General features: G+C 55.7%; 1 protein-coding gene across 1 annotated transcript in view; it reads right to left on the bottom strand.

Moving 5' to 3' along the window:
• The window catches only part of VPS13D (vacuolar protein sorting 13 homolog D), a 335,026-nt gene that overhangs the window by 144,866 nt on the left and 173,808 nt on the right, over window positions 1-16,352 (bottom strand). The window contains exon 60 of the mRNA XM_040326719.1: window positions 2,794-2,943. Coding sequence (XP_040182653.1) covers window positions 2,794-2,943 — 150 coding nt within the window. The remainder of the gene's footprint in view (window positions 1-2,793; window positions 2,944-16,352) is intronic.

Here is a 16,352-nt window from a genome sequence, read left to right as displayed (position 1 = left end):
ACTTCCCATCCCAGACGTCACTTCCCATTATTTTTTCTGTTGTACGAGAAGTTTTGTGACTTTAATAACCTGATTTTTAGATTGTGTGTACGGGGGCATTAGTGCCCCTGTAAGGCCCGGCTACTCCATTATGTAAATGAGGACTTTGGGCAGAAACCCTGGACATGGCCCCGCCCCTCCATCCATTGTGCTTCATTACTGACCCTATATAGAGGCGCACCGTCCCCGGCCGGTATAGAGGCGCAACGCCCCCGGCCGGTATAGAGGCGCACCGTCCCCGGCCGGTATAGAGGCGCACCGTCCCCGGCCTGTATAGAGGCGCACCGTCCCCGGCCGGTATAGAGGCGCACCGTCCCCGGCCGGTATAGAGGCGCACCGTCCCCGGCCGGTATAGAGGCGCACCGTCCCCGGCCTGTATAGAGGCGCACCGTCCCCGGCCTGTATAGAGGCGCACCGTCCCCGGCCGGTATAGAGCTGCACCGTCCCCGGCCGGTATAGAGCTGCACCGCCCCCGGCCTGTATAGAGGTGCACCGTCCCCGGCCTGTATAGAGGCGCACCGTCCCCGGCCGGTATAGAGGCGCACCGTCCCCGGCCGGTATAGAGGCGCACCGCCCCCGGCCTGCATAGAGGTGCACCGTCCCCGGCCGGTATAGAGGCGCAACGCCCCCGGCCGGTATAGAGGCGCACCGTCCCCGGCCTGTATAGAGGCGCACCGTCCCCGGCCTGTATAGAGGCGCACCGTCCCCGGCCTGTATAGAGGCGCACCGTCCCCGGCCGGTATAGAGGCGCACCGTCCCCGGCCTGTATAGAGGCGCACCGTCCCCGGCCTGTATAGAGGCGCACCGTCCCCGGCCTGTATAGAGGCGCACCGCCCCCGGCCTGCATAGAGGTGCACCGTCCCCGGCCGGTATAGAGGCGCAACGCCCCCGGCCGGTATAGAGGTGCACCGTCCCCGGCCGGTATAGAGGCGCACCGTCCCCGGCCTGTATAGAGGCGCACCGTCCCCGGCCGGTATAGAGGCGCACCGTCCCCGGCCGGTATAGAGGCGCACCGTCCCCGGCCTGTATAGAGGCGCACCGTCCCCGGCCTGTATAGAGGCGCACCGTCCCCGGCCGGTATAGAGGTGCACCGTCCCCGGCCGGTATAGAGGTGCACCGTCCCCGGCCTGTATAGAGGTGCACCGTCCCCGGCCGGTATAGAGACGCACCGTCCCCGGCCGGTATAGAGGCGCACCGCCCCCGGCCTGTATAGAGGTGCACCGTCCCCGGCCTGTATAGTGGTGCACCGTCCCCGGCCGGTATAGAGGCGCACCGTCCCCGGCCTGTATAGAGGCGCACCGTCCCCGGCCGGTATAGAGGCGCACCGCCCCCGGCCTGTATAGAGGTGCACCGTCCCCGGCCGGTATAGAGGCGCAACGCCCCCGGCCGGTATAGAGGTGCACCGCCCCCGGCCTGTATAGAGGCGCACCGTCCCCGGCCGGTAGAGGCGCACCGTCCCCGGCCGGTATAGAGGCGCACCGTCCCCGGCCTGTATAGAGGCGCACCGTCCCCGGCCTGTATAGTGGTGCACCGTCCCCGGCCGGTATAGAGGCGCACCGTCCCCGGCCTGTATAGAGGCGCACCGTCCCCGGCCGGTATAGAGGCGCACCGCCCCCGGCCTGTATAGAGGTGCACCGTCCCCGGCCGGTATAGAGGCGCAACGCCCCCGGCCGGTATAGAGGCGCACCGTCCCCGGCCTGTATAGAGGCGCACCGTCCCCGGCCGGTAGAGGCGCACCGTCCCCGGCCGGTATAGAGGCGCACCGTCCCCGGCCTGTATAGAGGCGCACCGTCCCCGGCCTGTATAGAGGCGCACCGTCCCCGGCCTGTATAGAGGCGCACCGTCCCAGGCCGGTATAGAGGCGCACCGTCCCCGGCCGGTATAGAGGCGCACCGTCCCCGGCCGGTATAGAGGCGCACCGTCCCCGGCCGGTATAGAGGTGCACCGTCCCCGGCCTGTATAGAGGTGCACCGTCCCCGGCCTGTATAGAGGCGCACCGTCCCCGGCCGGTATAGAGGCGCACCGTCCCCGGCCGGTATAGAGGCGCACCGTCCCCGGCCGGTATAGAGGCGCACCGTCCCCGGCCGGTATAGAGGCGCACCGTCCCCGGCCTGTATAGAGGCGCACCGTCCCAGGCCGGTATAGAGGCGCACCGTCCCAGGCCGGTATAGAGGCGCACCGTCCCCGGCCGGTATAGAGGCGCACCGTCCCCGGCCGGTATAGAGGCGCACCGTCCCAGGCCGGTATAGAGGCGCACCGTCCCCGGCCGGTATAGAGGCGCACCGCCCCCGGCCTGTATAGAGGCGCACCGTCCCCGGCCGGTAAAGAGCTGCACCGTCCCCGGCCTGTATAGAGGCGCACCGTCCCCGGCCTGTATAGAGGCGCACCGTCCCAGGCCGGTATAGAGGCGCACCGTCCCCGGCCGGTATAGAGGCGCACCGCCCCCGGCCTGTATAGAGGCGCACCGTCCCCGGCCTGTATAGAGGCGCACCGCCCCCGGCCTGTATAGAGGCGCACTGTCCCGGGTCGGTATAGAGGCGCACCGTCCCCGGCCGGTAAAGAGCTGCACCGCCCCCAGTCAGTAGAGAGGTGCACCGTCCCCATTGATTACTCCATACTAAGCTTTGCCGAGTAGTGAAGATGTACAGAGAATCCTCGGATCTCCCCGAGTTATACCGGCGTTCCTCTAACAATCCAGAATCCTTCATTGTGAGACACGGAGCCCCCCGGGTGGGGGAGGAGGGGGAATATTACCTTGTAGAGGTCAGTCAGGGCGTTCTTGCTGGGAACCTTCATGGCGTTGACCTGTATGGCCGGTCCGGAGTCCATCTCCTCGCTGTCCATGGTCCTCGGGGTGGTGTACAGCATGGCGGGCTGAGTGCTGCCGATCAGCTGATTATCCACCTAATTCATTCAGAGAAATGCGATTATTTCACAGGAGGAATCTCCATCATCATCATCATCCTCCATCATCATCTCCATCATCATCATCCTCATCCCCTCCATCATCATCATCCCCTCCATCATCATCATCATCCCCTCCATCATCCTCATCATCTCCATCATCATCATCCTCATCCCCTCCATCATCATCATCCCCTCCATCATCATCATCATCCCCTCCATCATCCTCATCATCATCATCATCACCATCCCCTCCATCATCATCTCCATCATCATCATCATCCTCATCCCCTCCATCATCATCATCATCATCCTCATCATCACCATCCCCTCCATCATCATCTCCATCATCATCATCATCATCCTCATCCCCTCCATCATCATCATCTCCTCATCTCCATCATCATCCTCATCCCCTCCATCATCATCATCACCACCACCATCATCATCCTCATCATCACCATCCCCTCCATCACCATCCCCTCCATCACCATCCCCTCCATCATCATCCCCTCCATCATCATCCCCTCCATCATCATCCCCTCCATCATCATCCCCTCCATCATCATCCTCATCATCACCATCCCCTCCATCATCACCATCACCATCATCATCATCCCCTCCATCATCATCATCACCATCCCCTCCATCATCATCATCACCATCCCCTCCATCCTCATCATCATCATCATCTCCATCATCATCATCCTCATCATCATCTCCTCATCTCCATCATCATCCTCATCCCCTCCATCATCATCATCACCACCATCATCATCCTCATCATCACCATCCCCTCCATCACCATCCCCTCCATCATCATCCCCTCCATCATCATCCCCTCCATCATCATCCTCATCATCACCATCCCCTCCATCATCATCATCATCATCATCATCATCCCCTCCATCATCATCATCACCATCCCCTTCATCACCACCACCATCCCCTCCATCATCATCCCCTCCATCATCATCCCCTCCATCATCATCCCCTCCATCATCATCCCCTCCATCATCATCCCCTCCATCATCATCCCCTCCATCATCATCCCCTCCATCATCATCCCCTCCATCATCATCCTCATCATCACCATCCCCTCCATCATCATCATCATCATCCCCTCCATCATCATCATCACCATCCCCTTCATCATCATCATCATCACCATCCCCTCCATCATCATCATCCTCACCATCCCCTCCATCATCATCATCATCATCTCCATCATCATCATCCTCATCCTCACCATCCCCTCCATCATCATCATCATCATCATCATCCCCTCCATCATCATCCTCATCCTCACCATCCCCTCCATCATCATCATCTCCATCATCATCATCCTCATCCTCACCATCATCATCATCTCCATAATCATCCTCATCATCTCCATCACCACCATCATCATCAACCGGGAGCGACTGTTCTCTATTCTCACTAATGTGTGTGTATATATAGAGGAGGGGTCGCCCTAGGGGTGTTGCTCTGGGAGGTGTCACCCTAGGGGTGTTGCTCTGGGAGGTGTCACCCTAGGGGTGTTGCTCTGGGAGGGGTCGTCTTGGGAGGGGTCGCCCTGGGAGGTGTCGCCCTAGGGGTGTTGCCCTGGGAGGGGTCGCCCTGGGAGGGGTCGCCCTGGGAGGTGTCGCCCTAGGGGTGTTGCCCTGGGAGGGGTCGCCCTGGGAGGGGTCGTCTTGGGAGGGGTCGCCCTGGGAGGGGTCGCCCTGGGAGGTGTCGCCCTAGGGGTGTTGCCCTGGGAGGGGTCGCCCTGGGAGGGGTCGTCTTGGGAGGGGTCGCCCTGGGAGGTGTCGCCCTAGGGGTGTTGCCCTGGGAGGGGTCGCCCTGGGAGGTGTCGCCCTAGGGGTGTTGCCCTGGGAGGGGTCGCCCTGGGAGGGGTCGTCTTGGGAGGGGTCGCCCTGGGAGGGGTCGCCCTGGGAGGTGTCGCCCTAGGGGTGTTGCCCTGGGAGGGGTCGCCCTGGGAGGGGTCGTCTTGGGAGGGGTCGCCCTGGGAGGTGTCGCCCTAGGGGTGTTGCCCTGGGAGGGGTCGCCCTGGGAGGTGTCGCCCTAGGGGTGTTGCCCTGGGAGGGGTCGCCCTGGGAGGGGTCGTCTTGGGAGGGGTCGCCCTGGGAGGGGTCGCCCTGGGAGGTGTCGCCCTAGGGGTGCTGCCCTGGGAGGGGTCGCCCTGGGAGGGGTCGTCTTGGGAGGTGTCGCCCTGGGAGGTGTCGCCCTAGGGGTGTTGCCCTGGGAGGGGTCGCCCTGGGAGGGGTTGCCCTGGGAGGGGTCGCCCTGGGAGGTGTCACCCTAGGGCTGATGCTCTGGGAGGTGTCACCCTAGGGGTGTTGCCCTGGGAGGGGTCGCCCTGGGAGGTGTCACCCTAGGGGTGTTGCTCTGGGAGGGGTCGTCCTGGGAGGTGTCACCCTAGGGGTGTTGCTCTGGGAGGTGTCACCCTAGGGGTGTTGCTCTGGGAGGGGTCGCCCTGGGAGGTGTCACCCTAGGGGTGTTGCCCTGGGAGGGGTCGCCCTGGGAGGGGTCGTCTTGGGAGGGGTCGTCTTGGGAGGGGTCGCCCTGGGAGGTGTCGCCCTAGGGGTGTTGCCCTGGGAGGGGTCGCCCTGGGAGGGGTCGCCCTGGGAGGTGTCGCCCTAGGGGTGTTGCCCTGGGAGGGGTCGCCCTGGGAGGGGTCGTCTTGGGAGGGGTCGCCCTGGGAGGGGTCGCCCTGGGAGGTGTCGCCCTAGGGGTGTTGCCCTGGGAGGGGTCGCCCTGGGAGGGGTTGCCCTGGGAGGGGTCGCCCTGGGAGGTGTCACCCTAGGGCTGATGCTCTGGGAGGTGTCACCCTAGGGGTGTTGCCCTGGGAGGGGTCGCCCTGGGAGGTGTCACCCTAGGGGTGTTGCTCTGGGAGGGGTCGTCCTGGGAGGTGTCACCCTAGGGGTGTTGCTCTGGGAGGTGTCACCCTAGGGGTGTTGCTCTGGGAGGGGTCGTCCTGGGAGGTGTCACCCTAGGGGTGTTGCTCTGGGAGGGGTCGTCCTGGGAGGTGTCACCCTAGGGGTGTTGCTCTGGGAGGTGTCACCCTAGGGGTGTTGCTCTGGGAGGGGTCGCCCTGGGAGGTGTCACCCTAGGGGTGTTGCCCTGGGAGGGGTCGCCCTGGGAGGGGTCGTCTTGGGAGGGGTCGTCTTGGGAGGGGTCGCCCTGGGAGGTGTCGCCCTAGGGGTGTTGCCCTGGGAGGGGTCGCCCTGGGAGGGGTCGTCTTGGGAGGGGTCGCCCTGGGAGGTGTCGCCCTAGGGGTGTTGCCCTGGGAGGGGTCGCCCTGGGAGGGGTCGCCCTGGGAGGTGTCGCCCTAGGGGTGTTGCCCTGGGAGGGGTCGCCCTGGGAGGGGTCGTCTTGGGAGGGGTCGCCCTGGGAGGGGTCGCCCTGGGAGGTGTCGCCCTAGGGGTGTTGCCCTGGGAGGGGTCGCCCTGGGAGGTGTCACCCTAGGGCTGATGCTCTGGGAGGTGTCACCCTAGGGGTGTTGCCCTGGGAGGGGTCGCCCTGGGAGGTGTCACCCTAGGGGTGTTGCTCTGGGAGGGGTCGTCCTGGGAGGTGTCACCCTAGGGGTGTTGCTCTGGGAGGGGTCGTCCTGGGAGGTGTCACCCTAGGGGTGTTGCTCTGGGAGGTGTCACCCTAGGGGTGTTGCTCTGGGAGGTGTCACCCTAGGGGTGTTGCTCTGGGAGGGGTCGTCCTGGGAGGTGTCACCCTAGGGGTGTTGCTCTGGGAGGGGTCGTCCTGGGAGGTGTCACCCTAGGGGTGTTGCTCTGGGAGGGGTCGTCCTGGGAGGTGTCACCCTAGGGGTGTTGCTCTGGGAGGGGTCGTCCTGGGAGGTGTCACCCTAGGGGTGTTGCTCTGGGAGGTGTCACCCTAGGGGTGTTGCTCTGGGAGGTGTCACCCTAGGGGTGTTGCTCTGGGAGGTGTCACCCTAGGGGTGTTGCTCTGGGAGGGGTCGTCCTGGGAGGTGTCACCCTAGGGGTGTTGCTCTGGGAGGTGTCACCCTAGGGGTGTTGCTCTGGGAGGTGTCACCCTAGGGGTGTTGCTCTGGGAGGTGTCACCCTAGGGGTGTTGCTCTGGGAGGTGTCACCCTAGGGGTGTTGCTCTGGGAGGTGTCACCCTAGGGGTGTTGCTCTGGGAGGTGTCACCCTAGGGGTGTTGCTCTGGGAGGGGTCGTCCTGGGAGGTGTCACCCTAGGGGTGTTGCTCTGGGAGGTGTCACCCTAGGGGTGTTGCTCTGGGAGGTGTCACCCTAGGGGTGTTGCTCTGGGAGGGGTCGTCCTGGGAGGTGTCACCCTAGGGGTGTTGCTCTGGGAGGGGTCGCCCTGGGAGGTGTCACCCTAGGGGTGTTGCCCTGGGAGGGGTCGCCCTGGGAGGGGTCGTCTTGGGAGGGGTCGTCTTGGGAGGGGTCGCCCTGGGAGGTGTCGCCCTAGGGGTGTTGCTCTGGGAGGGGTCAGGCACAGATACAGAGATTCTCAGGGTCAGGAACAGATACAGAGATTCTCAGGGTTGGGATCAGGCACAGATACAGAGATTCTCAGGGTCAGGATCAGGCACAGAGATTCTCAGGGTCAGGATCAGGTACAGAGATTCTCAAAGTCAGGATCAGGTACAGATACAGAGATTCTCAGGGTCAGGATCAGGTACAGATACAGAGATTCTCAGGGTCAGGATCAGGTACAGATACAGAGATTCTCAGGGTCAGGATCAGGCACAGATACAGAGATTCTCAGGGTCAGGATCAGGCACAGATACAGAGATTCTCAGGGTCAGGATCAGGCACAGAGATTCTCAGGGTCAGGATCAGGTACAGAGATTCTCAAAGTCAGGATCAGGTACAGATACAGAGATTCTCAGGGTCAGGATCAGGTACAGATACAGAGATTCTCAGGGTCAGGATCAGGTACAGATACAGAGATTCTCAGGGTCAGGATCAGGTACAGATACAGAGATTCTCAGGGTCGGGATCAGGTACAGATACAGAGATTCTCAGGGTCAGGATCAGGTACAGATACAGAGATTCTCAGGGTCAGGATCAGGTACAGATACAGAGATTCTCAGGGTCAGGATCAGGTACAGATACAGAGATTCTCAGGGTCAGGGTCAGGCACAGATACAGAGATTCTCAGGGTCAGGATCAGGTACAGATACAGAGATTCTCAGGGTCAGGAACAGATACAGAGATTCTCAGGGTCAGGAACAGATACAGAGATTCTCAGGGTCGGGAACAGATACAGAGATTCTCAGGGTCGGGATCAGGCACAGATACAGAGATTCTCAGGGTCAGGATCAGGCACAGATACAGAGATTCTCAGGATCAGGCACAGAGATTCTCAGGGTCAGGATCAGGTACAGAGATTCTCAGGGTCAGGATCAGGTACAGAGATTCTCAAAGTCAGGATCAGGTACAGATACAGAGATTCTCAGGGTCAGGATCAGGTACAGATACAGAGATTCTCAGGGTCAGGATCAGGTACAGATACAGAGATTCTCAGGGTCAGGATCAGGTACAGATACAGAGATTCTCAGGGTCGGGATCAGGTACAGATACAGAGATTCTCAGGGTCAGGATCAGGTACAGATACAGAGATTCTCAGGGTCAGGATCAGGTACAGATACAGAGATTCTCAGGGTCGGGATCAGGTACAGATACAGAGATTCTCAGGGTCAGGATCAGGCACAGATAGAGATTCTCAGGGTCAGGATCAGGTACAGAGATTCTCAGGGTCAGGATCAGATACAGAGGTTCTCAGGGTCAGGATCAGGTACAGATACAGAGATGGTCAGGATCAGATACAGAGATTCTCAGGGTCGAGATCAGGTACAGATACAGAGATGGTCAGGATCAGATACAGAGATTCTCAGGATCAGGTACAGATACAGAGATTCTCAGGGTCGGGATCAGGCACAGATACAGAGATTCTCAGGGTCAGGATCAGGTACAGATACAGAGATTCTCAGGGTCAGGCACAGATACAGAGATTCTCAGGATCAGGCACAGATACAGAGATTCTCAGGGTCAGGATCAGGTACAGATACAGAGATTCTCAGGGTCAGGATCAGGCACAGATAGAGATTCTCAGGGTCAGGATCAGGTACAGAGATTCTCAGGGTCAGGATCAGGTACAGATACAGAGATTCTCAGGGTCAGGATCAGGCACAGATACAGAGATTCTCAGGGTCAGGATCAGGCACAGATAGAGATTCTCAGGGTCAGGATCAGGCACAGAGATTCTCAGGGTCAGGATCAGGTACAGAGATTCTCAGGGTCAGGATCAGGTACAGAGATTCTCAAAGTCAGGATCAGGTACAGATACAGAGATTCTCAGGGTCAGGATCAGGTACAGATACAGAGATTCTCAGGGTCAGGATCAGGTACAGATACAGAGATTCTCAGGGTCGGGATCAGGTACAGAGATTCTCAGGGTCAGGATCAGGTACAGATACAGAGATTCTCAGGGTCAGGATCAGGTACAGATACAGAGATTCTCAGGGTCAGGATCAGGCACAGAGATTCTCAGGGTCAGGATCAGGTACAGAGATTCTCAGGGTCAGGATCAGGTACAGAGATTCTCAAAGTCAGGATCAGGTACAGATACAGAGATTCTCAGGGTCAGGATCAGGTACAGATACAGAGATTCTCAGGGTCAGGATCAGGTACAGATACAGAGATTCTCAGGGTCAGGATCAGGTACAGATACAGAGATTCTCAGGGTCAGGATCAGGCACAGATAGAGATTCTCAGGGTCAGGATCAGGTACAGAGATTCTCAGGGTCAGGATCAGATACAGAGATTCTCAGGGTCAGGATCAGGTACAGATACAGAGATGGTCAGGATCAGATACAGAGATTCTCAGGGTCGAGATCAGGTACAGATACAGAGATGGTCAGGATCAGATACAGAGATTCTCAGGATCAGGTACAGATACAGAGATTCTCAGGGTCGGGATCAGGCACAGATACAGAGATTCTCAGGGTCAGGATCAGGTACAGATACAGAGATTCTCAGGGTCAGGCACAGATACAGAGATTCTCAGGATCAGGCACAGATACAGAGATTCTCAGGGTCAGGATCAGGTACAGATACAGAGATTCTCAGGGTCAGGATCAGGCACAGATAGAGATTCTCAGGGTCAGGATCAGGTACAGAGATTCTCAGGGTCAGGATCAGGTACAGATACAGAGATTCTCAGGGTCAGGATCAGGCACAGATACAGAGATTCTCAGGGTCAGGATCAGGCACAGATAGAGATTCTCAGGGTCAGGATCAGGCACAGAGATTCTCAGGGTCAGGATCAGGTACAGAGATTCTCAGGGTCAGGATCAGGTACAGAGATTCTCAAAGTCAGGATCAGGTACAGATACAGAGATTCTCAGGGTCAGGATCAGGTACAGATACAGAGATTCTCAGGGTCAGGATCAGGTACAGATACAGAGATTCTCAGGGTCAGGATCAGGTACAGATACAGAGATTCTCAGGGTCGGGATCAGGTACAGATACAGAGATTCTCAGGGTCGGGATCAGGCACAGATACAGAGATTCTCAGGGTCAGGATCAGGCACAGATAGAGATTCTCAGGGTCAGGATCAGGTACAGAGATTCTCAGGGTCAGGATCAGATACAGAGGTTCTCAGGGTCAGGATCAGGTACAGATACAGAGATGGTCAGGATCAGATACAGAGATTCTCAGGGTCGAGATCAGGTACAGATACAGAGATGGTCAGGATCAGATACAGAGATTCTCAGGGTCAGGATCAGGTACAGATACAGAGATTCTCAGGGTCGGGATCAGGCACAGATACAGAGATTCTCAGGGTCAGGATCAGGTACAGATACAGAGATTCTCAGGGTCAGGCACAGATACAGAGATTCTCAGGATCAGGCACAGATACAGAGATTCTCAGGGTCAGGATCAGGTACAGATACAGAGATTCTCAGGGTCAGGATCAGGTACAGATACAGAGATTCTCAGGGTCAGGATCAGGCACAGAGATGGTCAGGATCAGGTACAGAGATTCTCAGGGTCAGGATCAGGTACAGAGATTCTCAAAGTCAGGATCAGGTACAGATACAGAGATTCTCAGGGTCAGGATCAGGTACAGATACAGAGATTCTCAGGGTCAGGATCAGGTACAGAGATTCTCAGGGTCAGGATCAGGTACAGATACAGAGATTCTCAGGGTCGGGATCAGGTACAGATACAGAGATTCTCAGGGTCAGGCACAGATACAGAGATTCTCAGGGTCAGGATCAGGCACAGATAGAGATTCTCAGGGTCAGGATCAGGTACAGAGATTCTCAGGGTCAGGATCAGGTACAGAGATTCTCAGGGTCAGGATCAGATACAGATACAGAGATGGTCAGGATCAGATACAGAGATTCTCAGGGTCGGGATCAGGTACAGATACAGAGATGGTCAGGATCAGATACAGAGATTCTCAGGGTCAGGATCAGGCACAGATAGAGATTCTCAGGGTCAGGATCAGATACAGAGATTCTCAGGGTCAGGATCAGGCACAGATACAGAGATTCTCAGGGTCAGGATCAGGCACAGAGAGATTCTCAGGGTCAGGCACAGATACAGAGATTCTCAGGGTCAGGATCAGGCACAGAGAGATTCTCAGGGTCAGGCACAGATACAGAGATTCTCAGGGTCAGGATCAGGTACAGATACAGAGATTCTCAGGGTCAGGATCAGGCACAGATAGAGATTCTCAGGGTCAGGATCAGATACAGAGATTCTCAGGGTCAGGATCAGGCACAGATACAGAGATTCTCAGGGTCAGGATCAGGCACAGAGAGATTCTCAGGGTCAGGCACAGATACAGAGATTCTCAGGGTCAGGATCAGGTACAGATACAGAGATTCTCAGGGTCAGGGTCAGGCACAGATAGAGATTCTCAGGGTCGGGATCAGGCACAGATACAGAGATTCTCAGGGTCAGGGTCAGGCACAGATAGAGATTCTCAGGGTCGGGATCAGGTACAGATACAGAGATTCTCAGGGTCAGGTACAGATACAGAGATTCTCAGGGTCAGGTACAGATACAGAGATTCTCAGGGTCAGGTACAGATACAGAGATTCTCAGGGTCGGGAACAGATACAGAGATTCTCAGGGTCAGGTACAGATACAGAGATTCTCAGGGTCAGGATCAGGTACAGAGATTCTCAGGGTCAGGATCAGGTACAGAGATTCTCAGGGTCAGGATCAGGTACAGATACAGAGATTCTCAGGGTCAGGATCAGGCACAGATAGAGATTCTCAGGGTCAGGATCAGATACAGATAGAGATTCTCAGGGTCAGGATCAGATACAGAGATTCTCAGGGTCAGGATCAGGTACAGATACAGAGATTCTCAGGGTCAGGATCAGGCACAGATAGAGATTCTCAGGGTCAGGATCAGATACAGAGATTCTCAGGGTCAGGATCAGGCACAGATACAGAGATTCTCAGGGTCAGGATCAGGCACAGAGAGATTCTCAGGGTCAGGCACAGATACAGAGATTCTCAGGGTCAGGATCAGGTACAGATACAGAGATTCTCAGGGTCAGGGTCAGGCACAGATAGAGATTCTCAGGGTCGGGATCAGGCACAGATACAGAGATTCTCAGGGTCAGGGTCAGGCACAGATAGAGATTCTCAGGGTCGGGATCAGGTACAGATACAGAGATTCTCAGGGTCAGGTACAGATACAGAGATTCTCAGGGTCAGGTACAGATACAGAGATTCTCAGGGTCAGGTACAGATACAGAGATTCTCAGGGTCGGGAACAGATACAGAGATTCTCAGGGTCAGGTACAGATACAGAGATTCTCAGGGTCAGGATCAGGTACAGAGATTCTCAGGGTCAGGATCAGGTACAGAGATTCTCAGGGTCAGGATCAGGTACAGATACAGAGATTCTCAGGGTCAGGATCAGATACAGATAGAGATTCTCAGGGTCAGGATCAGATACAGAGATTCTCAGGGTCAGGATCAGGTACAGATACAGAGATTCTCAGGGTCAGGATCAGGCACAGAGATTCTCAGGGTCAGGATCAGGTACAGAGATTCTCAGGGTCAGGATCAGGCACAGATAGAGATTCTCAGGGTCAGGATCAGATACAGAGATTCTCAGGGTCAGGATCAGATACAGAGGTTCTCAGGGTCAGGATCAGGTACAGATACAGAGATGGTCAGGATCAGATACAGAGATTCTCAGGGTCGAGATCAGGTACAGATACAGAGATGGTCAGGATCAGATACAGAGATTCTCAGGATCAGGTACAGATACAGAGATTCTCAGGGTCGGGATCAGGCACAGATACAGAGATTCTCAGGGTCAGGATCAGGTACAGATACAGAGATTCTCAGGGTCAGGCACAGATACAGAGATTCTCAGGATCAGGCACAGATACAGAGATTCTCAGGGTCAGGATCAGGTACAGATACAGAGATTCTCAGGGTCAGGATCAGGCACAGATAGAGATTCTCAGGGTCAGGATCAGGTACAGAGATTCTCAGGGTCAGGATCAGGTACAGATACAGAGATTCTCAGGGTCAGGATCAGGCACAGATACAGAGATTCTCAGGGTCAGGATCAGGCACAGATAGAGATTCTCAGGGTCAGGATCAGGCACAGAGATTCTCAGGGTCAGGATCAGGTACAGAGATTCTCAGGGTCAGGATCAGGTACAGAGATTCTCAAAGTCAGGATCAGGTACAGATACAGAGATTCTCAGGGTCAGGATCAGGTACAGATACAGAGATTCTCAGGGTCAGGATCAGGTACAGATACAGAGATTCTCAGGGTCGGGATCAGGTACAGAGATTCTCAGGGTCAGGATCAGGTACAGATACAGAGATTCTCAGGGTCAGGATCAGGTACAGATACAGAGATTCTCAGGGTCAGGATCAGGCACAGAGATTCTCAGGGTCAGGATCAGGTACAGAGATTCTCAGGGTCAGGATCAGGTACAGAGATTCTCAAAGTCAGGATCAGGTACAGATACAGAGATTCTCAGGGTCAGGATCAGGTACAGATACAGAGATTCTCAGGGTCAGGATCAGGTACAGATACAGAGATTCTCAGGGTCAGGATCAGGTACAGATACAGAGATTCTCAGGGTCAGGATCAGGCACAGATAGAGATTCTCAGGGTCAGGATCAGGTACAGAGATTCTCAGGGTCAGGATCAGATACAGAGGTTCTCAGGGTCAGGATCAGGTACAGATACAGAGATGGTCAGGATCAGATACAGAGATTCTCAGGGTCGGGATCAGGCACAGATACAGAGATGGTCAGGATCAGATACAGAGATTCTCAGGATCAGGTACAGATACAGAGATTCTCAGGGTCGGGATCAGGCACAGATACAGAGATTCTCAGGGTCGGGATCAGGTACAGATACAGAGATTCTCAGGGTCAGGCACAGATACAGAGATTCTCAGGATCAGGCACAGATACAGAGATTCTCAGGGTCAGGATCAGGTACAGATACAGAGATTCTCAGGGTCAGGATCAGGCACAGATAGAGATTCTCAGGGTCAGGATCAGGTACAGAGATTCTCAGGGTCAGGATCAGGTACAGATACAGAGATTCTCAGGGTCAGGATCAGGCACAGATACAGAGATTCTCAGGGTCAGGATCAGGCACAGATAGAGATTCTCAGGGTCAGGATCAGGCACAGAGATTCTCAGGGTCAGGATCAGGTACAGAGATTCTCAGGGTCAGGATCAGGTACAGAGATTCTCAAAGTCAGGATCAGGTACAGATACAGAGATTCTCAGGGTCAGGATCAGGTACAGATACAGAGATTCTCAGGGTCAGGATCAGGTACAGATACAGAGATTCTCAGGGTCAGGATCAGGTACAGATACAGAGATTCTCAGGGTCGGGATCAGGTACAGATACAGAGATTCTCAGGGTCGGGATCAGGCACAGATACAGAGATTCTCAGGGTCAGGATCAGGCACAGATAGAGATTCTCAGGGTCAGGATCAGGTACAGAGATTCTCAGGGTCAGGATCAGATACAGAGGTTCTCAGGGTCAGGATCAGGTACAGATACAGAGATGGTCAGGATCAGATACAGAGATTCTCAGGGTCGAGATCAGGTACAGATACAGAGATGGTCAGGATCAGATACAGAGATTCTCAGGGTCAGGATCAGGTACAGATACAGAGATTCTCAGGGTCGGGATCAGGCACAGATACAGAGATTCTCAGGGTCAGGATCAGGTACAGATACAGAGATTCTCAGGGTCAGGCACAGATACAGAGATTCTCAGGATCAGGCACAGATACAGAGATTCTCAGGGTCAGGATCAGGTACAGATACAGAGATTCTCAGGGTCAGGATCAGGTACAGATACAGAGATTCTCAGGGTCAGGATCAGGCACAGAGATGGTCAGGATCAGGTACAGAGATTCTCAGGGTCAGGATCAGGTACAGAGATTCTCAAAGTCAGGATCAGGTACAGATACAGAGATTCTCAGGGTCAGGATCAGGTACAGATACAGAGATTCTCAGGGTCAGGATCAGGTACAGAGATTCTCAGGGTCGGGATCAGGTACAGATACAGAGATTCTCAGGGTCGGGATCAGGTACAGATACAGAGATTCTCAGGGTCAGGCACAGATACAGAGATTCTCAGGGTCAGGATCAGGCACAGATACAGAGATTCTCAGGGTCAGGATCAGGTACAGAGATTCTCAGGGTCAGGATCAGGTACAGAGATTCTCAGGGTCAGGATCAGATACAGATACAGAGATGGTCAGGATCAGATACAGAGATTCTCAGGGTCGGGATCAGGTACAGATACAGAGATGGTCAGGATCAGATACAGAGATTCTCAGGGTCAGGATCAGGCACAGATAGAGATTCTCAGGGTCAGGATCAGATACAGAGATTCTCAGGGTCAGGATCAGGCACAGATACAGAGATTCTCAGGGTCAGGATCAGGCACAGAGAGATTCTCAGGGTCAGGCACAGATACAGAGATTCTCAGGGTCAGGATCAGGCACAGAGAGATTCTCAGGGTCAGGCACAGATACAGAGATTCTCAGGGTCAGGATCAGGTACAGATACAGAGATTCTCAGGGTCAGGATCAGGCACAGATACAGAGATTCTCAGGGTCAGGTACAGATACAGAGATTCTCAGGGTCAGGATCAGGCACAGATACAGAGATTCTCAGGGTCAGGATCAGGCACAGAGAGATTCTCAGGGTCAGGCACAGATACAGAGATTCTCAGGGTCAGGATCAGGTACAGATACAGAGATTCTCAGGGTCAGGATCAGGCACAGATACAGAGATTCTCAGGGTCGGGATCAGGCACAGATACAGAGATTCTCAGGGTCGGGATCAGGAACAGATACAGAGATTCTCAGGGTCGGGATCAGGTACAGATAC

Source organism: Rana temporaria, chromosome 10 (genome assembly GCF_905171775.1).
Source record: "Rana temporaria chromosome 10, aRanTem1.1, whole genome shotgun sequence".
In the NCBI taxonomy this organism is placed as follows: domain Eukaryota; kingdom Metazoa; phylum Chordata; class Amphibia; order Anura; family Ranidae; genus Rana; species Rana temporaria.
This window is presented reverse-complemented; position numbering and strand designations above follow the sequence as displayed.